We start from the raw sequence: 25,662 nt of genomic DNA on the forward strand, positions 1-25,662 counted from the left end.
ACAAGCTCACGTGAAATGATGATGATGCATGAGAAGTATTGGGAAGTACTGGAGAATATCCCTGTAAACTGGAATGCTCATCCCGCCATCCAATTACTACAGCATGTCAATCGATGGAGCGAGCGTCTGATTATAAATAGAGAAAAATGATTTGCCAACGTACGATCAGTCAGCATTGCATGACAAATGATCAGACATCAGCAGACGACACCAATTTCTGAAAATCAAACACTGTTAAGGTCAATTGATCATGTATTCTGACAGAATAAGTTCACATTTGTTCATTAATTAGCATCAATGATTTATTCATAATCTAGCCTTTGTCACATCAAACTGTCACATTGTTTTTCACTCATCACATGTCGCTTCATTCACTAGGAGCCACCACCCGGCCTAAAGAGTTTCTCTGCGGTGAGCATGTTGTCCACATTGCTTTGAAACATATATGGTTAAATATCTGGTTCAGACTAATATTCAAAAGCAGTAGATATTATTTTTCAATCTTTTGATATGAAACTTTTTGTTATCATCACAATGTAATCAAGCATACCAAGCACACTGAAAAAAGATTTATTTTCACTCATACTTGGCTTGCAAATTTGGAGTCCTGGAGATATTAGTTTGTCTGGTTTCTGTACTATTATAAGACTTGAGTGGAGGAGGGAAATGTTTGTGTGTTTGTTAATTAATAACTGCTGAGCCGAATAAGCAATAAAAAAACATTAGGTTGAGTATTTACTGTAGCTCTGGTGCGTAACCCCTGTAACCCCTTATCTGTTTGACACACACTGCAGAAAGCAAAGAGGTCGGTAAAGTGACAGGTGGAATTTTACAGGAGCTGACAGTACGGTCATTGCAGTATGCCAAGCAAACAGTCAAATCACAAATTTTCTTCAAGAAAGATTCTTTTTGTCTAAATTTGCTTGAAAAGTGTGGGCAGCACGGTGGCAATGGTGTGGTCATTAGCACAGTTTCTTCACAGCAAGAACGTCCTGTGTTCGAATCAACCATCTGTCGGGGCCTTCCTGTGTGGAGTTTGTGTGGGTTTTGTCCAGGTACTCCGTCTTCTTCCCACAGTCCCACACATGCAGTTAGTGGGGTTAGGGGATTCTAAACTGTCAGTGGGTGTGATTGGTTCTGTGACAGGCTGGCAACCTGTCCTCCAGGGTGTACTCTGCCTCTTATCCTATGGCAGCTGTGATACGCTCCAGCTCCCCTGCAACCCTGAATTGGATACGTGGAAGAAAATGGATGGATTCCTCAGACAGTCAGCAGATTCAAACCCACAACGTTCTTTCAATGAGGCGCCAGTGCTAACTATTGCAACACTGTGCTGCACTAGCACAGTGGCTAACACAGAGACAGAAAACCATTTGCCCTTACCTTGAAACATATTTTCTATATTTCAGATTTTAGGGGAAAAAAAGCTTTCCGACACTATTATTTGGTGTTCGTGGACCAAATGATGTGTGAAAGGGATGTGATCAAAAATGTTTTTTGTTCTTTTTTCTCTTTTTAAGCAAATCTAACTCCTCGGGCCTCAGTGACTTTTAGAACTCAACAGAAATGAGTTCAGTGGATAACCAAACAGGTGAAATTAAAATGAAGTGCTACTTTTCACTTTTGAACCAAAATGAAAACTTTTTAAACACATTTTCAAAGACTGATCTTTAAAGACTGGTCAGCTGGATTAAGCCAAAAAAAAATGTGGTTTTTTTGGCGGGGGGGGGGGCGTTAGGCTTTGGTTTTGGGTTGAAAAGAGGGGAACATGTATAAGGCAAACGTCCTTTCATGCTTGGTTACAGCGGTGTTTGATCATGAGACCGAGACCATGTCAGCAGAGAGTATTTGGCACTTCAGACATTAAGGGGGTTCTACTGAAGTGCAGTAGACAAATGACCCTAAAGGGTTACCAGGACACTCAAAAATAAAAGTCCTGACCAAACATCCGTATGTGATGGTTTAGGAGTAAGAGGGTCCTGTGCTTCTGTTTCTCAGTCATTATTATTGTGTCCGTGTGACTCTATTAGCACTGTTAATGATTTAGACTTGAGGCACTAAAAGGCCCACATTAGTTTCACATGTCAGTGACAATTATTGAAGTGTGTACACATTTTCAATCATTGAAAAGCACAGAACAGTGTCACATCATTTTTCATCTATCGCTTCAGGGGCCATGTGCATAGCCGTGGTGTACAGCTGATGAATTACACTGTGAACAGTTTTGTTGATAAGTAAGGAAACCCACTGGCAGCGTTGTGCTTTTAAATTATTCACTTTCCCCATCAAGTACATCCACTGGCTCTCGAAGAGCTTTTTACCCCAGCACCATATCCTGTGTTAAATATTTTTGGTTTTTAACTTTTTAAAAAACTTTTTTTTAAATACAGCTCTGTTATGAAATGATTTCTCTTGGCTATGAAGTACCACAAATGCTGTCCCGAAATGCAACATTTTGGTTCCTTAACACATCCGTGCTGTGCAGTAACACAGCAGAAGTCAGACTTGCCTTGAGGAACTTAACAAAAAGTGTGAAATTAGTAACAGAGGAGGCATGCTGGGAGTGTTTTATTTTCTTTCTTTTTTTTTCATTTGATGGCAAAAAATTTGAACCCCAAGGCGTGTATTTCTCACCATGACACCATGATAATATTTGTGTGGAGCTGCACGGTGGCAAAAGACCACAGAGACTGTAATGCACAGGAGGAGCTTTAGTTTGAGGTGAATTACCAAAATAATTCTTCAAGTGTAGTAATGAAACAGATTAGTCAAAGTGAAATGTGGCCTGTTTCGCACATTTACAGAAGAAGTGTTGCTCATTGTATGCTCAGTTTGACTTTGAGGCAACAGTTACGCAGCAGCACAGCATGCCTGCTCTCTGACTGTTTAAAAAATCCTATCAATCGATCCAATGGGATGCTGCATTAGGGACCACAAAACAGGAAACACTTCCAATAGTCATCGCTGCTACACACTTATTCTAATTTTAAGGAAATCTAAATCTCCTTATTGATTCGTCACAGCATGATTTTTTTTTTTTTTTTTTTTTTACCAAAAAATTTCAGGCATCTTTCAACAAACACCAAGGACATACGACAGCAGAATGTACTTAAATAGTGATAGTTAGATTGTAATTTCTTTGATATCTAATCAAGTGGCAAGTAACTTAACAGTTACATTCCATAGAAACAGACACTGATTCATTTGTGTGAAAATATAATCCAATTAATGCGAGAATATGCTAAAAAATACTGTGGCAAACCAAAACCGCTAGCCATATTTGTCACATTGTTTGACACAAGAAACATAAACAGATTTCCCTAACACTCCCTAACATAGTTATTTACTTGTTTATGCTGTGCATGAGTCTGTACGAGTTTGCTCAATTCATCTGGTGGTTGTTTGCCAACATGGACGTCACAGAGTGCCACCTGGTGGACAAACTATGCAGCACTAACATTCATAACATGGTTGAAGGGCGTTTCATAATTTATGAGATCGATGTTCATCAATTTGCAGATTGTGAACACAAATCACAGACGTTTACTTGCCACAATAATAAGTTAATACAATAAAACACACCTTTCAGCAGTTCATGTATTTTGGAACTGGGTTTTTTGGAGAAATGGAATGTAAATGTGCCAGTCTCTAAAGCACTATGGGTCAACTTCAGCTATTAAAACGTTTTATAGGCTATAAAATCAAATAGACGTGACAGTCAACACAAAAAGGTTCAGAAGTTTTTCTCTATGTTTGAGGTATGTTTTTCATTCCCCCCAAAAATAAATAAATTTAACACAGTTCAGTAGGCTGCATACTGAATTTAGAGGATGGAAACAAAGTATCGATCTTATCGTGTCAGTGTCAATCCAATACCAATACCAGCGTTGGTTTTGATAGTAGCCATATTTGGATGAATCTGCCCACCTCTGTTATTCAGTGGTCATTTATTGGTTTTGTAGTGAAGCACACGCAACATATCATTTGTGGTCTTTGTAAAAAAAAAAAAACCAGACCCACATCTGAAGCCACACAAGGCCCCTTGGTTTCAGCAATAACACTTCAGTTTCTGAAAATACATAAAAATCTGTGGCTTATGTGAAACTCTTTGGCCATCTGGCAAGCCAGATCTATTGCACAATATATAAAACCAAGTTGGGTATTATTATACCCTCAGGGGACGAATTAGTGCAGGAATGTTTTTAGTGGTCCCATATTATGTAAAAAATTTATGTCCTGCCTATACACTTAAGTGTTTAATTTCAGTTCTCGTGAAGACCAGTCAAGCTTCCAATGGTCCTCATCTGCCACTGCCTGGTGTAACTTAATAACGTCCAATGATTTGTTGAGTGCACCCATGAGGAGAATACTGCATGGTCAGTGGAGAGACAGATGGTGCATTATTAGTGCAGTGAAGTTTTGGATGTGTTAAGTGAGCCTAGAAGCATGTTGGTCATTATTGTCTTGCAGTGAACCAATTAGTTATGAATCCCTGTTGCACACAAACAAGTGTGAGCATTTAACTAGGCCCGCAGGCTTGTTTTCCCTGTCATCAGGAGTTATTAACATTCAACAGTGTATACATGAACATGGCAGAGGGCTTTGCTGATCGCAGCGCTGCTCTCAGTCTGCCGAGGCTCTGCGGGGCCCGAGCAGGAATGTGGACAAACAAATTTATCCAATTTTTGTTCCCTCTCCTATTACTTCTGAGTTACACCCCCACGGCAGAAGAGAGATCAGCTTATTACTTCTCCCCTTGCAACAGCTCCCCTCTCTCACACTTCTTCCACTCGTCGTTTCTGGCTACAGTTTTATCTTCGCACCTCCATTTCACACTCTTTGTCCAGCTCTGTGACTTCTCCAAAAACCCTCCTTCCATTGTCGTATCTCTGTTATCTGTCCGCACCTCCCCTCCCCTCACCGCCCGCTCGCCTCCCTCCTTCTATCTAGGCGGTGAAATATTGATGCAGGGTAAATGACATCAGTAGTCTGTTTCAGAGAAATGATGCCGCCTAGTCTCTCTGTCTCCTCTCGCTGTTTTTCTCATCATTCCCACCCCAACTCTTGTGCCTTCGTAATGCTACCATTCTTTATTTATGATGGCAGTGGGATAGTTTTTTGACACGTCACTTTTCTGTCTTTATTTCTTTGTGCTTTCTTACCCAAGCTTCTCAACCAACATGTGTGCTGCTTTCTTTCTTGACATTTACCTACATGGCAATGCGCATAAATGTACATCAATCAGGACAGGAAAGACAAGTCGTTTCAAAATGCTTGTCTTCACTCCCTGTTGCCCTAACACTGTTCTGTGTGTGCATGCGTGTAATGAGTCCTCTATCCTAAACTGAATTCTGACTAGCTATTTGACTGTTCACACTCCACTGCTTCAGTCTGGGAGAATGAGTGGAAACGAGGCAGCCGGGGACAGCCAGAAATGAGGAAACTGGTCAGACCCTACTTTTCTGTTCTAATACGTGCACATAATGCCAGCTGCTACCTTCGAAAACAATTAGAGAAAATGATGATGGTGACAGAAGATAAAACCAAACAGCAAACTGTCTGCACTTGCAATATATAAATGGATGCAAAGAAACCTGTGACTGATTGGAGGAATCGTTTGATATCAGCAGTTTTATCAAGCTCGCGGGCGGGAGAGAAAAACTCAGGATTTCACTAGTTGTTTGACATGTTTATCCAACATTATTATGACAAATAACTCAAAAATTTCACAATTATCAGTGATGCTGGGAGATAATGATCTAAGATGCTGTGACATCTGGAGCCTCCAAGTGCCCAGACCAATTACATGCATCATAGTGTTACTGGCATCCAGCTGCACAAAACTTGGGGACATTTCATTATAAAAGATTATGCAGTTATTTTCTCCTTATTGTTCAGAACTCTAAATTGAAATATAGCTTAGCTAAAATGGTAATTGATGCTTCCCATTTAGTACTTCCTACCAGATTGATATTTACACAGAACAAAATTGAAGGAGATCATCTGAAATGACACTTGATTTTACAGTTTTTGTAGATAAGGCAGGTCTTGAATTACACACACCTTACAGAAATACCAGTAACACCGGTACTTCTTTCTTGAATAGTTCTCATGTATTTTATAATGTATAAAAGCTACTCCTTGCAATATATCTCCCTATATATGCATTTCTAAACAAGTGAAAGTCATCCCAGTTTTATAAAATATATTTTAGCTTGTAAAGCCTGTGTAATTTGTTAATAGTTTTTACAGTAGTACAGTAGTCCTATCTTTGCATTTGATTTATATAAAACAATAACTTTCAAAAGAAAAATGAACTGGACTGAAATAGAATATTAGTTAAACAGTAAATACAAGAGCAGAGAGGTTGAAAGCTAGTCTGTAACAGTAACTATACAAAAGCATACAAAAATTAGCAGTTGCTCAAATAAAAGCTACTTTCACCTACTCTTTTATTCACAGCAGGCAGCTCCAAATGTGTGATGTGACTTGCGTGCCTACACATAAAAAAAACACAAACAACTATACTAATATAATATAATATATAAAACATTTTTTTTAATGTAAAAGTAATGTAGATTTAGTACACATAAACAAGTCATTCTGATAAGACGCTAGTTTCAAACTAGCTAGTAAGGACTTTAAAACAAGTCTTTTGATTTATGAATCGCTGATCCAATCTGATCTGACTGAAATGACATGAAAGAAGAGGACTATTGGCTACTAAAAGAGTGGCAACCAGTGTGTAACAGGAATTATATGTATACGGACATCAGAGAAAACCTTGTATTAGTAACTGAACTCGGGCCCGGTCCCAAAGAGAGTCCAAGAAGACAGAATAATTAACTTCATTAAACACAAGGTTAAGTCTAAAGGACTAAGACCAGCGATGAGTTTGGCTGATAATGCTGAACAAATCTGTCTTGAAATTTTTGTTCTGGGTGGAATGAACATTCTCACTTTTGTAATGATCTCTGTCTGCCTGAAATGGTCGTCTGTCTTAAACAGACACAGATTACAGTACGGGACACATTCTTTTGTAAAAATTTGAAACGGGGCAGAAATTATTAAAGTCATCAGGGTCAAGTGTTAGTCCTTTCAGAATGGGTTCAATGGCAGCAAGTTCTTTGTATTACAAAGACACTGACTCCATTAAAATTGTCCTTCAGGTATCTGATAGGAAGAATATTCCGGGGACAGGATGAAGTTTTCATTTCCTGAATAATTTCAGACAACACTGCAGAGAGGGTGAACTTATCTAGAGAAAATGAGCGTGACATGCTGGCTGTAATTTGTTTTGAGGGTGAACTGATTTGATGTTTGATATCGGAGGTTCAGTGTGGAGAACTTTGTGCCGATTTTAGTCACAATATTAAAAAGATTTGCTCGTCCCCTTTTTCACAACTTTAACCAGCGGTCGTAACAATGTGTCACTCCACAGTTTCGTTATTGTTCCACTGTAGTTTGAATGAAACCATCAATGATGTTACTTTGAAACTATGTTAAAGTCTTTCAAATCTAATTGAATACATGGATAAGCCAGTAATGGAATTTGAAAGTAATAAACTAAGTGGGCATCGGCAGCAAGGAAATCAACAGTGTGGACATGAGTGATAAGCAATTATATTTGCAATGTTTCCCTATCGTGCCGTTCAGTGCTGTGTAGTTGGAGAAAGAGCATACAACACTATACTGAGTATAAACACAGCCCATAAAACTTTATGGCACCTTTTATAATCACTGCACCAATTGTAACAGCCATTCAGGGCCCTAATGAAAACCCCAGTCCAAAGACCAGAGACTCACTACAGTGCTTTCAGGTAACATTTTAATCTTACCTGAAAGCAACAAGCTGAGATTTGATTTGGGCCCCGCAAAAGTATACACAACAAAAATGAGCATTCCAATGACTTGACCATATCTCATGAGATCTGAGTCTTAGACTCTATAAAAAAGATGGCCTTAGTCACCATTTTTAGCACCTCGAGTTTGGTATTTTTGGCCGTTTTGTTTTTCTTGAAGTCAAACAATAAAATATCTAGATAAAGCTGGGGAATAGATCGGCATTGCTAATGCGAGCACTGGATGATTGTTTTTGATAGCAAGGGCTGTAATTTACTTTAATATCAAACCTTATGCAGTGAAAACTTACAAAAAGTACACGCAACGCACCAGCACTGCCTGAGCCTCAATATGAAATTTTAAATAGGTGAGTCGACATCACCTGTACAAAGCTTCTGCTTGGTTACAGATTTTCTGATATATTGTTAAATGGAATCCAACTGATACAGGATTTTTATGAACAATACCGATATTTCTGTCATTATCGGTTGATATTTTTCCTTTCAGACATACAAAATATAGATGTCCCCAATATTTGTTAAGTGTAGTTATTTATTTGCTCGTTTGCGTTCTGCATGATTCTGCTCTGATGAGCGGGTGGTTCAGTCCAAAAAAACTCAACAGCCAAGCACCACATGTTCGTGGTGTTCCAGACACACAGAGAGTGAATCAATTCTTTAAGGTTAAATGCTCAGAGCATGTTATTGCTATGTTAGGACTCATAAATATTTGTGACATTGGGGGCAAAGTATTGTTTTGTAACTTTTGGATAATAATTTAGTAAATGTACTTAAATTTCTTCACTGTCCTGTGGATGGTTCCACTGACTCAAAGTAAAGATGGCTGCTGTAGGAGGAGCAAGTGAAAGGGCAACAGACCCTTTGACTTTTTGTTTGATCAAACCTGCAGCACAGCAGGCAATAATGGTTTCATCAGCTCATTGTCAGCACTCTGGAGCTCAGTGCCTCTCAATATGTCTCTGTGCACTCACATGTTCATTCAAATCTCATTTGAATATGCCCACGCAGTTTCTCTGAATTTACTGTCAGTGTCACAGAGACTCAAAAACTTTACCCTCCCACTTCATTCACACACACACACACACTTCTGCAAAATTGCAGAGATTTGGTCTTAATAGAGCAGCTAATCTATCTAAAAGCTTCTATTTTTTATGCAGAGACCCACCCCCCTCTGCAAATACAGAAACCCCCCCAACTTCCTGTGTTTTACATTTCACCCCTGGAACAACGATGTGTCTTGGTGACATTCAGAGCGCCCTTGTGTTGTGTGACAAGCAGAATGATCGGTGAGACAGAGGAGCTGAAGTGCTGTAGTTGCGTCTGCGTGTTTGTTTTGTCTCATAAACTCCAGGCACGTCTGGCCTCTGCTTGCATAATGCTACAGTAGGGCACCTCTTTCTACCCCACGGCAACAGTTGCTAGGGTTACCGACAGGTCGGCCACTATGGTGATGAGGATAAATGAGCTCAGGGCCTCCATCAGCCCCCGGGTCACATTGCCCCTGCCTTTCTTTATCTCTCTTTTTCTCTCTCACACACACATGTTGCGCTGCGTCCAGTCCTGCGAATGTAAATGCCTGTACTCAAGCACACAACTAAACACACACATGCTTACACACTCCATGGTAGTGTACCCTTCCACTCGGCTGTAAGTTTCCTCTCAGCCAGACCTCTGTAGTGTTTGTGGTTTATCTCTGCAAAGCACAGGGTTGCTAGTTTGACTTCTGCTCGTCAAACCGTGTCTGCAGCGTCCGCCTGTCAGTTAAGAGCTGTGAGTTCTGAGCATGCCGCCAATCCATCATTATAATGATCATCTGCTCTGACATCTCATACATCACATCCCCCGCACTCATTAAATATACTGTAGTCGCTCCTTTAGTCATTCATCCCATTTCTGTCCATCTGTCTCGAGACAGCGGCGCGGTACAACACTTATGATGTGATGCATGGGCGATTATGTGTCATTTAGCCTTCTGCGCACAGATGTAGCGAAGGGGGCGCACTTGAAAAGTACAAGTGAATGTTTATGGAGGTAATAACCCACCGAGGTCCGTTGTTTGTCTCCCATTCGTTTACTTTTGTTTGCCTGTGTATTTGTGGCATACAGACTGTACAAAGTACGCTGATTAGCTTTATTTTCTGTACTGACTGTTGTTCTGTTGCTTCTCATCTACAGGATGATGAAGATGTGGAAGATGACATGACCATTAGAGAGGTAAGATGCACAACCAGTCCATGCAACGAGAGTGTAAGAGATCAGCGTGTTAATTGTTTTGGCGCATTAAAAAATTGAGGCACTAGAAAATTTTTCACTTCATTAGGGGTACTACACAGCCAGTGAAAACACAGGAGGAGGTTTGTCGAAATGGGAAAATAGTCCCTGATTATGTCATAGTGATATCATCAGGTTATCTCATCTTGCCTGCATAGGCTCCCTGAATTTTAAAGGTAGCCTGTTATTCTTTTCCTCATTTCCTGCCCGATATATACCATTCTAATAATGGGTATTCACATTTACCATGGCCAAAGTTTTAATAAAAGAGGCCAGTATATGTACAAGTAGTCCCTGTGGGCCCAAAGCTCAGCCTTCATACTGCTCTAAATGCTGTTTCAAACTCTTGGGTCTTTATGATGTCATTGAGAGGGGCTATTCCTATTATCTCCTCATATATATTAGATGCATGTCGAATGACTCACCAAAATTTATCAAAGTCAGAACTAGTGTAGTCTCTGTTACTTCTATTTGCAGTAAGTTATATTTGGAGGCCTGCCTATGTTCTGTGACCTCACCACCCTTCCATGTGGATACATAAAAAGCTGAAGAGCAGCAAGACCAATAAGATACCAGAGCAAGCATAAATGAACAGATTTAACATTTATCAATTCAGAAATGACTTGAAAAGGAGAAGCTGGGCTAAAGGTGGGTTTCAAAGCAGCTTGCACTTGCACAACAACTATGGGCAGGTTAACTTTTAGGAGTGTGCCTCTTACAAGCTAGCCAATCAGACAAGTTGAAGGATGTAACGTAAGCCATCAGCCAATTTCACCCCGCCTTGAGATCAGCTAGTTCAGGCAGGCAGCCATGGCCTGTTGTTTTCAGTTCGAAAGCGGTTCAGTTTTCTGCAACAGTTGGACATTGTACTGTTTAACATAATCTTTTGGGGTTTTTTAAAACTATTTTCAGGGGAGGAATAACCTCTTCTGTTCTTTAGTGACGTGAGAGCACGTGAGATTTTAGACTCAGTAAACTACAGTATGTTTTTGATGAAGATGCTGTGGTATAACTTTGGCTTTGACTACACAGACAACACTGAATCTGTTGAGCTGTCAAGTGCATTTGGTTTTGTTGGTCTTAGAAATCTGTTTTTCTAACTGCAACTTCAGCCTCCACTTTCGTGACATCACAGCCTGACAGTCTTGGCTTTCTAGCTTTTCTCAATATCCCCAGATGGGCCGATTACCCTGGAGTCTTATATTTTTGGATATGACATCATTCATAATTCATCCATCAACAGCACCTCTCATTTCCTCTCTGTCAGCCACACATTCCTCACACTTTGCCTCTCCTGCCCCTCCCCAACTTATCGTTCACCTCTCCTACATCTGCCATGTCACTGCTTCTTCTGTACGTCTCCCTTCCTTTTTTGCCACTCACCTTTCCCTTCATCTGGTGTTGTAGGTCTCATTATGATTTATAGAGTCATTCAGTGCGGTGCGGTCCATTGATTGTCTGTTAGAGGGATGTGATTTGTCAGGAAGGATTATTTTACACTTTGCCTTCTGATTAGTGACTGACACTGCATATAAAGACATTACACTGTACACTTTAGCCTGTCACTCACATATAGATAGTCAAAAGAAAAGTGTTGCGCTGTAAGTTAATTGTTAATTACAAACAAGCCTGTGTCATCTGAACTTAATATAATAAAGTTCACTACAGTTCATTAACTGATCAGTAGTGTACAGGCCGGTGAAAATCATATATTGCTGCAAAGGCGTTTCTCTGTTGGCAAACTTTCACTGATCCTCAAAATCTATGTGACTTGCAGATTGCAGAGTGGGAAGAGAGGCAGCTTGATGAGCAGGTCAACTTCAACAACTGCAAGATCGACCCCGCCCCGTTCCAGCTGGTGGAGCGCACATCACTGCATAAGGTCTGATTTGTAGATACTGTGTTCAGCCTCTGTGTGGAACTAATATCCCTGCTACTAGGAAACTGTTTTTCCAGTTTTTTTAAAGTTGTGTGTAAATGGCAGTTAGTTTACATTTAAGCCTTCCAAAAATAAAGCATTCAAGACTGATTAACATAAGACGAGAAAGGTCAAACTTCACAGGTGGATCTTTTGTCTAGTATTAATGCAGCCTTCTTTATAAAACTTGACCCTCAGACAAAGAAATGGATGCTTCTTTTTAACTGTGTGCTAACAGGAAGCTCCTGTCCCTGGTGCATCCATAGTTCCCAAAAGAAATTAAGAAAGTAGCTTTGCCTGTATGTTGTATTGTGTTTGTGTCTTGCATATGAAACACTGAATTAAATTACAATCCACATTTTTGTTGGTCAGACCGCAGGACAGTCCATTTTTGACTGAACAAACTCAAACAAGCTGCCTTTATACAATCCAGTGTTCAGTTATGATCTGGAATATTAGCTACACAAGTTGTCACATATCACATATAGATAATGCCTCTATTGCATATTAAAAAAAATCAGAATCTGTAATGCAAAAATAATTTTCAGCTGAGGAAGTTTCATGGTCATAATATATAAAATGTGAAAAGTTGCATCAAATTTAAAACAATCGATTAAAAAAACAACATTTTCACACCTGACACATTATCGTCATAATATTTTTCTGAAATACAGACTTTTCTAAAAGTAAATGTAATATAGACAATTTACAAAACATTTTTCAAAATGACCATAACGTCAGAAAACCATAAAATCTGACCTGATGTCTGTTATGTACCGATTCATGAAATATGGAGTCAATGTGAGGCCAGTTTTATTCGACTGATACACACAAAAGCACTTTATTACACTTTTGGTTCTGCTACCTGTTACCTCACGCAAACTTAAGCCAAAGTTCTTCCCCACCAAGTGACTCAGCGTAAAGAAAACGCTTCGGAACTTGAATTGATTTCGTTTACATACTGCCACACACACACACACACACACACACACACACACACACACACACACAAACCTACTCTAGCATCAGCACACCCAGCAAACCCACATTTCAGTGTGGAAATTCTCTCTTCCTACAAAGCATCCACACACAAACCAGCTGTGGCCATGCCTAAAGTCCTCTATACATAATGTTGTCTCTCTCGTTCTGTCTCTCCCACTCTTTCTCCTACACACACACACACACACACACACACACACACACACACACACACACATATACACACACACACACACACACCCTTTGGGTTCTGTGTGAGTACTCTTTAAACATTTAAGAGAGGGATCCTGCACCAATCTATCTCTCTCCTCCCTCCACTGCTCACTGCCAAAAGCCAATACCACGCACAATCTCCTTCAGCATATTAAACACTGCCACTGCTGATGCTGTACACAGACGTGAAAGTGTGTGTGTATGTGAAGTTATTCACTCTCCGGCTTCCATTTATCCCAAGCTGTTTACTGTTGCTGTTGTTTGTCTGCAGGCCATTTTGTAATGGACTGTTTCTTGGAATATTTACATGACTATATGGACCTCAAGTCTCCAACTGTCTGGGATTTGGTCCGCTGTCAGTTCATTTGAGGTATCTGTTTACAGGTCTCAAAGCGTGAGAATTTTCAGAATTTCAACATTTTTTTGAAAGAAGGGAACTTATGAAGCCTGCTCTCTGTTCATAGTTTGATTAAGAAGTTGCTGAAAAAAGCACCAACTCTACAATGAACTTACTGGAGGCGTGATCTGTTTGCTGTTTTGACAGCACTAATGTCCAAAGTTCATTCTATAAGTCAACATAGCCAGATAACTTTCTGTGTTGCAGTTTGTAACGTATCATTTATTGTCTCTCGAATTAAGAATTTTGAGAAAGTTTTAAAAAAAAATGTCCCAGACTGAGGAATTTGCGGTCCTTACTATCATCACACATCTTGTGGACATTTTTAATGATTAGAAGATGTTTTGGGGACAAAATGCTGTTGAATAGATTTCCAATAATTAAATTTATTTTATTTTATTTAGGTGTTTAATGGTTTGACACTGAAAGATGTACCACATGTACTACAGTACTCCCTACTCGCACTGTTTCATGTGGGTACCCATGAAATGAAGCTGCCAGTAGAGTTAGACTATGATGTCCTCGTTCTCCGATATGCACATTGATCTTTCACTTTTCTTTGCACTGATCTTTGGGAGTAGTGAACCCACTTGAAGTGACTATTACACAAATTCTTCAAGGCAAATTCATTCCTCCTAAATGAGTACCAAAGTTTTTAGACATGCAGATTGACTTGCATTAGCTATAACAGTGGAACACAGGAATGGTGGTTACTGTCTGTATCCCAGTGTGTATGTCATTTGCAATCAGTTAAACTTTACATAAGATTATGGGACCTTTTGTTAGAAATAGTCAATGTTTGTGACATTACACCATCATTCAAAAATCTACTAATGTTGTCAGTTAATTAATTACCAACATTATTACCTGGTATTTGCAGAGCACTTTTCTGCTCTTACTGAGCACCAAAGCGCTCCTACGCCACGAGTTACATCATGCAGCACGTTATCGCTCGAAGGGATGCATCCGTGACAAATTGGATGTTCATTTAGGGACATTTCAACATGCACAGTGAAGAAGCTGGGCGTGAAACCGCCAACCTTCTGATTAATAGACTACTCATTCTGTGGTCTGAGCCACAGCATAGACCGCTGGTTGAAATTCTGACCAATGTGCGACTCTTGCAGCTTCGCCATGTTGGGACCACATTTGTCATGATTCCCGTTCAGCTGTGCAGCAGGTTACACTTCTGATTAAAGAGGATGAACACCAGATGTGACTCTTTTGGCATGCTGGAGGCTTCTAATCAAATTACTTTGCTGTTGATCAATTGATTGCGAAATGCTATTTGCAGCACTTTTAATCAGTGAGCGACAATTTAAATAGAAGTGAATGGGTTGACGTAGGATTGAGCTGATCTTGAGGAAGCGCTTTCACATATTACATTACGCCGGGCGCAGCCAGAAAACATTAAACAATCTTCTCCTTGGCACAGCTTCTGTTTACCTGGTACACTGGGATCCATTTCAAACATCCCAAGTGCTCGCTCTGGCTTAGGAGAAAGTTCCATTAAATGCTAAAAGGGCCTAGTACAAAAAGTTCAGCTGGCATTAATCCTGCACCCTTCCTCATCTACTCACTGAAGTTTTTTTGACCTCACACTCTTTGCTTTTAGCTGCACACAGCCGCACTCCTCCACTGTAACTCTAGTACTGCAGATAAGATGCAATGAAATTTTAATGATCCCCTTGGGGAAAGCAAGTCATTGCTTGAGCAAATACAGTACTAACAGGGCAGAGTGTGTAAATAGAGCAAAATAGCATCATGGAAACATATAAAACCAACATTTCAAGGAATGTTAAAGTTGAAAAGCAAAGTAGAAATGTAAGAATAATGATGCCAATAGAGAATAATGAAAACCCTTTATATTTTACTATTAAATACAGTTTTTAGCCTGCATCATGACTTCAATTCAGTTTTATTTATATAGTGCCATAACACAAAAACAGTTGCCTCAAGGTGCTAACAATAAATGATACAGAGAGAAAAATGTCCAACCAGTTTGTACCCATTATCTATAATTTATGGAAGCTTGTTTCCACAACTGACAAAAACAACATTTTTTGACATCCATAAGTCAACATTTTGGGTTGTTATCTTAAGATTTTTCATCTGAGCATCTCAAAATTTTGACTTAAACTCAAATGTGCAAGAAAAAAACTTAAGTTTGAAAAACAACTATTGAATCAGCTTTCAATAATTAAGAGATCTATGTTCTAGACTACAAACTTCAGCATGGGAGCCATGTCTGATAAAATCCTCTCCTTATAGATCTGGCTCTCAAGGGGGAAAAATTGCTAAGACTTTTGAAGATGAAAATTTCTGTGAAGTTTGTAAGACACCTTTGCATCTACTGCTCAGTTGCGTACAGCTGGAACCACTGCAAATCAAAAGAGGAATGTGGTACTGTGTGCCAGTACCAAACCTTTGCCTTGAACCTTTCCTGATAGCTCTGTAGTCAAGTTAATAAAGAATTTTCCATCTACAGTCTAATCTGTTCCCTCCTGTTGTTTTCATCAGAGTAAACAGCATACTACTTAGCTCTTATTATACAAGCAGGTTTTTACCACTTCCATTTTTAAGCATCTCGTGCCCCCCTCCTATATTTCCCAAAGTGATAATATCCCATTTAGCTGAACATTTGAGTAGTTGAATGAATCCGGTGTGAATGCAGTTGTTATTGTTGGATAATTGTCGACAGTGGTGCGTTCCCCAAACTGAGCTTCATATTCTATTTTGAGTAAGATGCCAGCAGAGGACTTTCTCTGGTTTCTACTAACAATGCTCCACCTGTGTTTTTTTTTCTGCAGACCCACACCATCTTCTCCCTGCTTGGCCTCGACCACGCCTACGTCACCAGCATTGGACGACTTATCGGGGTGGTTTCCCTTAAAGAAGTAAGCGTCTCTTTAAGTTTCACTTTGGGCCGTATGTTCATGCTGTGCAGCTTTAATCGCTTTATTAGCTTGACGATGATAATAATAATAATAATAATAATAATAATAAAACCTTTTATTTATAGAAACATTTAAAGACCTTCAGGGTCACCTTACATTAGTATAGCAAAATAAAACGTATACACAAATAAAGTAAACAAATAACATGAAACTATAAAACTAATCGGGTAACAAAAGACCAAGTTATAGTGAGAGCATGAGTTCTGAACAGATGGGTTTTCAGACCTGATTTAAAAGTAGAAAGAGAATTCGTAGTCTGGAGATCTGGTGGAAGTAGATTCCACCAGAATCCAAGTCTTGGCGCAGGACAACTAAAGGCTCTGAGACCCGTGGCAGTCAGGTGAGCACATGGAACAGACAGAGGTGAGTACATATGGAGAAGATCAGATAAAGACTTAGGAGTGAGATTACGAAGGGCTTTGAAAGTGAGAAGGAGGAATTGATATGTAGGTGAACTGGAAGCCAATGGAGATGTTTAAGAACTGGTGTTAAATGTTCAGTGGTTCTGGTTCTGGATATAATACAAGCAGCTAAATTCTGAACCAACTGGAGTTTATGGAGATATTTATGAGGTAGGCCATAGAGAAGAGAATTAAGAGCATTGACAGGTATGGCTGTACTGTTTAGAGTAAGTGAGGGACAAAGGCGATTATTATTGTGAAGACGAAAATGAGTAGACCGAGTGATATTATTTATATGTGGTGTGGAATAGGGAGTACTGTCGAGGATGACACCCGGGCTCTTAACCTGAGGGGAAGGTGTGACAACGGAGTTATCAATAGATGTTAAAAAACCCTTGGATTTAATTTCATGGTTTCATCCCTCCTGAACTTAAAATACATTAGAATCCATTTTTTCTGTTAATGTCTTTGACACCGAGCGTCATGTGAAAAGTCATGACTGTCGTCATTTCCACCGCTTTTCATAACTGTAAAGTCACTGTCAATATCATCAGGAATGCTGTCACCGTGCTGTACACACACAAACGATGACATTCAGTCATCATTAATGATTCCTCCTCCTGCTGTCTGTTATGTACTGTGACAGACTAGAGGCTGCTTAATATTGCTGTCTCTATCTATTGTCACTCTGTTCTCTGCCCCCTCCCCTGCTCCCTCTCTTTCCATCTCTCTCCTGCCTCATAAACAACTGAAAATGCTTCACTCTTTGTGAATTGGCCAGGAAGTGGAGAGAGGATTGTTGCTAAGTGCAGTGCTGCTTGCCTGTCCCTGACATTCAGGCTTTTTTGTTCTGTGTACCATGAGCGACATAAAGTAAAAACCCAGCCAAGGCAGATAAAGCCCATCCCTTCCCAGTCTGCCTGTCTGTCACACAAACACACGGTTACATCACAGCCTCTCTGCTACATATGGACGACAAGTATTTCAGGGACGTCTGTGTGCATTTCGTAGTGTTATTTCAGATCCAGACCACATGGACAGGATCTTTTCAGTGTTGCCACGTGACCTGTGGCACCCAAATCTTTCCCCCTATAAGCCGAATGACAAAGTTGGTCTGGCCAAACAGAAAATTCAATAATACACAGACAGCAGAGAGATTCAATAGATTGTAGAGAGCAATAACAAACTTTCACACGCCTGCAGATTGAATTATGAACCCAATATGATCAGATTATTTAAAAAAACAGGTTAATGTTTTCTTTTTTCAGTACATTTCACTGTACACTTTTACTCTCTGGACCAAAACAGTTCATCTTGTGGATTTCCATTAAGACAGAGAAAATGTTAGCTAGCAAGACAGCAAGTCAAAACAGTTAGCATAAAGATTAATAAGCAAAGTCCTACACCGAAAATTTTGTTAATAACACCAATAATAAATAATAGAGGATGTTAAACACTATGATTCCTATATACCAGGAAAGCTTTTTATTCAAACTTACTACTGATAACCTTTTAGGTACTAGTTGAGTTTAACCAGAGTTATTCTGTAGACTGTGACGCATAGAGTAGGATTTAGAATAATTATGAACTTCATATAAACAAGCTCAGAACTTTAGCATATAAATACATTTAAAAGGATATTGTAATGTACTTTTATAAAATAAATTAATATGTTCAAAATATCTGTCTGTTGAAATATTAAAAATATCAATGTAAAATTCTGTCACTTTAAAAATATACATAATTAAATATTCTGCTACAGTCTGCTTTGATGACAGATTGGGAAAATTGATTGCCCACCCCTGATTTTCTGAGATCAGCAGCAGACTGTTGGAGTTTGAGAGTCAGTCAATATCTTAAAATGACTCATCTCTGTAACGTGTTCTACATCATCGTGGAGCTCGTGGCTGCTCCATCAGTTGCAAAGCCAGCAAACTGTGCTGATAACATTTGATCAATCACCGCCTCATATCAAAGCAGCCTAAGAATGCGTAAGTGCAGTTCAACAAGGTGAAAAAAGAAGTGTTTGAGGGTAGTGTAGATGATCAGACATGTGACTGGGAGTAAGAATGTTTCTACAAGTTTAGTGTAAGTGTCCTGCAAAATCTTTCACTGAATCCATTTCATTAGTCTTTTGTTAAGCTAGCAGTAGTTTTTACCTTGTTCTCTCTCTGCAGTGTTATCTCTACTGTCACAGGATTGCAAGCACTCAGAGTGAAAGTCAGTTTCTGATGTGATATCATTTGCACTGTAGACTGTTTCCAGATGGAGCACTAAGTGAGAGGGGGGGATAAATATTTAGCAAAGGCAGAGATATGTATACCAGAGGGGGGGAGGGAAAGCCAACCCGCTCACCCATCAAATCAGACCCTAAATGAATATTGTAAGCTGTTGAGCCATTTCTTTCTCTGCCTTATCAAACTTTTTGTACCATTTTGTTTGACCAGATAAAGACCTCTAAGATAATACCTAAAATAGTCTCTGACAATCTTTGGATTCATGTAATACAATGTTTTCCTGAAGATTTGTGACTGCAGAAGCATTTTTTGTCAGTTACTGCTGTTATAATATAATACAAGCATTATAATCATTATTCTGTAACTTTTTTAAGCAAACAGTGGCAGAAGTCTCCAGTGTCCTATGTTCCCTTTATTACACTTTGGAAACGAGATTTCAGTCCAAAATAGGAAACAACCCGAGTACCTTTCCACCAGAAGTACTGATATAATCTTGCAATGTAGAGCGAGTGGTCGAAATTTAAAGCTATATTCTGCACAGTATAATGATAACAGTGGGGGGAAAACAACTCAAGCACCGAACCCAAAGAGTGTATCTATAAAGTACACTATTCTCCCACAATGTAATGTAAGAAATTGATATTTTTTAAAGATTTTAAAGGTTTCCAAATCATGTTTAAAAAAAAAAAAAAAAAAAAAGTTATATATTTTGCTTTTTGAGGGATGCTTAATTAGCATAGAAAAGTTAAAATATATTAATATAAAATTATTACAGTAGTAGACAGTAGAAAGCAACACATTATATAAAGTCTTAGAAAATTGATTTTCCCTCAACCCGGCTGCCAGAGGTTTCTTTCTCCCCACGGTTGCCACTTTTTGCTATGGCTCTCTAATGTTTCAGGATCTTTACATTATGATATACTAAAGTCTCCTTACAGGACTATAGTGATGACCTGGTGATAAATAATTAAATTGCATTTGAATTGAGTGTAGTAGTGCTGTCCAGATTGTTGAAATTGGGAGCCTTAAATTGTGCTGTGAAGTTGTGGTGTCACACCCTTCCTGCTTCCATTCTAACTACCTTATCTTTCTTCAACCAGCTCCGTAAAGCAATTGAAGGCTCAGTGACTGTGAAAGGTGTGAAGGTGCGCCCCCCTCTGGCCAGTTTCCGGGACAGCGGCACAAGCAGCAGCGAGAACGAAACCACCGAGCTCCACAAGCTGTGGGACCGCCACAAGAGCATGTCGCTGCCACGCGAAAGCACCCCCTCCGAGTCCGAAGAGAAGTCCCAGTAAGGGAAAAGTTGATGAGGAAGAAGAGGAGGAGGAGGAAGAAGATGAAGCATTGAGGTCTTTAATCTCCCAAAGCTACAAACATGCAAAAATCCTCAGGGCTCAGGATCAATATTTAATTCTGGAAAGAGTTCTACTGCTAGGCCAGCCTCCTCTTCATCTCTCGCCTCGTCTGCTCCTCTCCCTCCTTCTCCGCTAACTCCCGTTCTTCCCGGACCACCCAGTGCTTTCTCTAGGAGCCTTGCACTGACCCAGAGAGACACTCCACCAGAGGAGTGGAAGAAAACCTGTGGCCTGCTCTCCATTTACCCTTGGGAACCCACAGCAGAGCCAGTGTGGATTAGGGTTACTGGGACTGGGTTAAAATGAAAAGGGATTATTTCTTTTTTCTCTCTCTTTTTTTTAGCAGACTTTGTTTAGCTTGTGTGTCTTCTGATTTGGGATCAAAGTTTCAACCTGCAGACGTAATCCTTTGAATTGAGTCTTCCACTTAAAGTAGAGAAATTCAACAGTGGTGACAAGGAAGACTACTGTAATGTGTGCGTGTGTCTTTTGAAAGCGTGTGTGAGTGAAATGAGACAATGTGTGTGTGCATGAAGAGGGAGGTAGCAAAACGACTATATCCTATAGGATTTTTCTTTTTAATTATTACGTCTCAAGAACACATGTCAGACGTTGTTTTCCTCAAATGATTTCTCTGACTGATCAGGTGGTCTGGGTTTGACTGGAATTTGCCATTTCTTTATAAATTACACTACAGTTTGTCCAGTAGTGGACTCATAAGGGGAGAGATGCCTTAGCTTTTCTGTGTTTTCTTGTTTCCATTCCCCCTCTTTGCCCCTTCACTTCGAGTCTTAATGGTCAGGTTGAGAGCACAGCCTATGCAAGCAGACTTGCCTGTTGGCAGCGACTGAGGCACCTGTAGCCCTTTTCAGAACGTCCTTTCATGCTGTAGCCGCAGCCTTCACACGCACAGAGAAACGCACACCAACATTTTTACGGCGATGCACTCGGCAAGTCAAGGTTTTCTGCTTATCTAAATATAGCTTTTAATAAGCGTTCCAGAGAGGGTTGGGGCGGATGGAGAGGGCAGGAAGTAAGTGAGGGAGGGAGGAAGAGCATGGAGCAAATGGATGGCTGGAAGAATGAAGCCATCATTACCTAACCAGCTGCTCTGTGCCCTCTCATCAGTCTGCCTTTGAGTGCCATGTTAGTTTGTATCAGAGACACAACCCCAACAGATAGACGGCGTGGTGGTTCACAGGGTGAGGCGCACGGTGCAAGAGTGCCCAATGATGACGTGCGGGCATGTGGGAACCATGACAAACCATGTAGTAGTAACATTATTTATTAGAAAGCACTAAAGAAAATATATAAGTGACCAGCAGAGAGCATTCACAGATTTAGTTTAATCATTCATTCCAGTTAATTTACCAGTCCCATCACAAACTTCATCACCATTGGAGAAAGTTCTGAGTACTCGTCAGCTTACCTGTATCAAATTTGGCTGATCTCAACTTCAAGGTTATCTTCTCGGGCACCACTGGACCGTTTTCACCAGTGCAGTTCATATAAATTACAATGCCTGAGAAGATGGTTCATTGACGTGAGACCTGCCTAACTTTAAAATGAGTTAGTTTGATCACACCTCATGTTAAACCAGAAACCTGACGCATCAATGTTTTAACTGCAGCAAGGTTTTAGATATCTGACACGACAGATAACGATAAAGTACTTTGAGTTTAATAATTCATGTCTGCCATAATGCTCCAGGCTCAGCTGCTCATCAACAGTAAAACACTGATCTGGTTTGCCTAGCGTCTAACCATCTTTTCTTTATATTTGTTACTTATTTTTGACTACTGACTAACACGTCTTTTAAAGACACACTCCTTTTTTTTTTTCTTTTTTTTACTGACACTACTTCCTGCAGAATTAGCCCTGAATGCCTTAAAAATGCACTCACACACAGACACACACATATCCCTCCAAGTTCACTTCTGTGCGATGTGTTGCATGGATTTTAGTTTATCGGGTGGTGTCTTGTCTTGCTGCGCCCACCTCCCCCCATGAATTGAAAATGCTCACAGCGACATAGCAGCATGCCTTTGCATGAGAGAGAGTGCATGTGGGGCGAGTTTTCTGTGAACATAACGTACCAAAAAAAACCCCCAAAATCAAAAGCTTGACAGGAATGAATATGGATGGAGTGAATGAGGTTTGCCATCATGTGCCTGTGATTTTTGTTCTCTTCGATGGCATCTTCCACTCATCCAGCGAGCTTTATTCAGCCCCTGATTTTAACCCGGGATGGGGTGGGGGGGATTTTTGGGTTAGCGCATTTCTACTTAAAGATTAATATATTTAATGTCATTCCTGTAATATAAAATCATAATTTAATGTCTTAACCAATCATGACTTGTTGGAAGGAAATTTGGGGCTTGTTTTATATTTGTCGCATTATGTTGATTTTAAAGTTGATTTCTTTTTGTTGTTGTTGTTTTCCTTTTTCTAATGCAAATTTTAACATGATGTTGGATATATTTGTATTATTATAGACTTTTTTTTGTCTTTTTTGTAAAATGCAAATAACACTAACTGGGGGACTCGATGCCTGCCCGATGGCGGGAAAAATGGAAGAAATGTAATCACGAAGCCATGAGACGTTAATGTGGAAGCGACCAGCATGCGGTCCGCTGTTGACATGTTCATTTCACAAGTGCCTCCTCTTCTTTATCAGCAGAAATAAGAAATCGACGGGGCGTGTGTGTGTGTGTGTGTGTGTGTGCGTGTGTATGACCAGAGAACCTGCTCTGCACACACAAACAGACACGCAAATACAGTATGGGAGTGGGGTGGGTGAGGTTTCAGAGCAAGTGTGTGCACTTATCTCTATGGAAACCTGCCCCCCCATCCCCATTACAGCTTGCCTGTGTGGGGGGGACAAGTGACTGAGATCCACTGATTTGGTTCTTTTCATTTGTTTGCGCTTTTCATCGATTTTCATTATTCCAGCTCCTGCCGCAGCCTTCCTCGTCTCCGCCGACATTTTCACTGCGTTTCATCTCATTTTGCTAGCAGGCGGACCCAGGCCCAGCTACATGCATATTTATTAGTCGCACTAATCAGAGTACAAGTAGTACTTTTCTTCCCCCCCCCCTCATTTTTTCTTTTGTTTTTTTATGGTTGATCTACTTGTGGTAATCAATTTGTGCAATAACAGTGGTTCATCTCACTTTGTAACCCAGTTTGAATCAATGGCGTGAATGCGGGATAACCTTATTTTTGTAAAGAAATCTGAAAAGTGTAAAAACATGTACGTGTAGGCAGAGAAGCTACTCTCGCACGGGAGCTACTGTGTGATGAAGTGACGATGGAATTAGGGGGGTTGTAACGATCCTGAAACTGACACAAAGATCCAGAATCTTCCATGTTCATGTACCATGATGCCACTGTGGAGCAGTTAACTTTTTAACATCCACTGAGTCACTGGGGACTTATCTAGGTTTGGGTTTGGTTTAGTTTTAGCCACATGCTTAAAAAAGTTCCATTTCAATTGAGGCATTGAGGAATTGCCACTACAGTGTTTTTTAAAAAAGCGTTTGCATTTGGGTGTTTCAAACAGGTAAGAAGATTTAAAAGAGGTGGATGTTAACCTAACCCTAACCCTACATGATTCACCAGTGACCTGTGGATGTTGATGCCTGGTTAAAGCACTTAGTCAGGTGATTGCTGTAACATTAGGCATGAGAATAATGGACTTTTTGCTTTGGAGAACAAATGATGGTTTAAAGCAAAGGTTTCCCAGAAGCTGCCATGAAAGCTCACTAGAATCTCTGTTCAAATATTAAAGTAACTGTTCACACCTTTAGGTCGTAGAAGGAAAATGGGTTTGACACCTTATTTGGCTTTTGGGAAACCTTTACCTTAAACATTAGCTGTCGCTGACATACAAGCGCCTACCCCAGATCCACCCTGATAAAACAGGCTCTGGGGAAAGTTTTATTATGTGCCCCTCTGTCCTCTCCTTCAGTCTGAGAGGCTTTGATAAGACCCCAATCCCCCATTAGCTGATGAGGGTAATCTTTTATCCACTCCTAAGGGACTGTACATACTGGAGGCCTCCACTACGGCAAACCCCCGAGGGCCAAACCAGACCGAGCTGAACAAAATCCAGAGCTATTTTTCGCACCGAAAAAAAAGGAAACATTGTTTTTGTATATCAGTGATGAATAAATGAGATTTTAACAAACGTGGTGCTTCGTTGGAGACTTCTTTCTTTTTTCTGTCTTCTTTAATTTCTGCAGCTGTGCTTCTTTGCTGTCTGCTCTTTCCTCCCTTCAGCAGCAGCTGGAAGGCACCTGGAGTGTTGTTTGTGTCTTTGACTAATACTCCCAGTGGGGAGGCACACACACAGCGATGCCACTACAGTGTTCAATATGGTTCAGTCTGTCCCAAATCTTTTTAAAGCTCTGTGAGTTACAGGCTTCACACAGCTTTGTCCAAACCTCTTTTGGTCAGGGGAGAGGTCCTCTAAGAACACTCACCTCCTGTCCTGTGCACGCTTTTGTTCTAAATTCCAAACAATCCCAGTCTACCTCACATTAATAGTCTCTCGTGGAAGAAAGAAACTTTTTATAATCCATATTTACAAGGGTTTTCTGAATTAAAACAAATACACATATTTTTGTTTGTCTCTACTAGCAACTTCAACACAAGAGCCAGAGTGAACTGCAGCTGTAGTACTTATAGCATTATAGAAAAACAGATTTCATTAACAGTATTAATGTAATCTGACAGCATCTGGTTTAAACAGAAAAACATGGAAAATTATTTTCTCTGTGGTAGGGTCACAACAGGTCACTCTGAGGAGGGATTTGCATAAAAATCCATTGACTGCACATGAAAGACATAGTTTTCAGGGTCTGACAACTATCCTTAAACCTGAATTGTGGATGGCCACAATGATGGCCAGCAGGGGGTAAATCTTGGCTTCAAAGAGAAAATCTATGGGGAAAAAACAACCTTTAATCTTACTTGATCTTTAGTAACACTTTTCTGATGACTTCAGCGTTCTCTATTATTGAACAAAGAATTTTGATTCATAAATTGTGA

The 25,662-nt window shown here is 40.0% G+C and overlaps 1 protein-coding gene across 9 annotated transcripts in view; it reads left to right on the top strand.

Moving 5' to 3' along the window:
- clcn2c (chloride channel 2c) overlaps window positions 1–24,800 on the top strand; it is a 202,870-nt gene extending 178,070 nt beyond the window's left edge. For 5 of the 9 annotated variants that reach the window (XM_025897948.1, XM_025897945.1, XM_005461001.4 and 2 more), the window contains 5 exons: window positions 379–411; window positions 10,038–10,076; window positions 11,911–12,015; window positions 16,471–16,557; window positions 20,356–24,800. In XM_025897948.1, the coding sequence (XP_025753733.1) occupies window positions 379–411; window positions 10,038–10,076; window positions 11,911–12,015; window positions 16,471–16,557; window positions 20,356–20,550 (459 nt within the window). In that variant the 3' untranslated portion in view covers window positions 20,551–24,800. The remainder of the gene's footprint in view (window positions 1–378; window positions 412–10,037; window positions 10,077–11,910; window positions 12,016–16,470; window positions 16,558–20,355) is intronic. The other 4 variants (XM_025897946.1, XM_025897949.1, XM_003456312.5 and 1 more) reach the window with 1 other exon arrangement.
- The last annotated feature ends 862 nt before the right edge of the window (window positions 24,801–25,662 follow it).

Source organism: Oreochromis niloticus, linkage group LG14 (assembly GCF_001858045.2).
Source record: "Oreochromis niloticus isolate F11D_XX linkage group LG14, O_niloticus_UMD_NMBU, whole genome shotgun sequence".
Classification (NCBI taxonomy): domain Eukaryota; kingdom Metazoa; phylum Chordata; class Actinopteri; order Cichliformes; family Cichlidae; genus Oreochromis; species Oreochromis niloticus.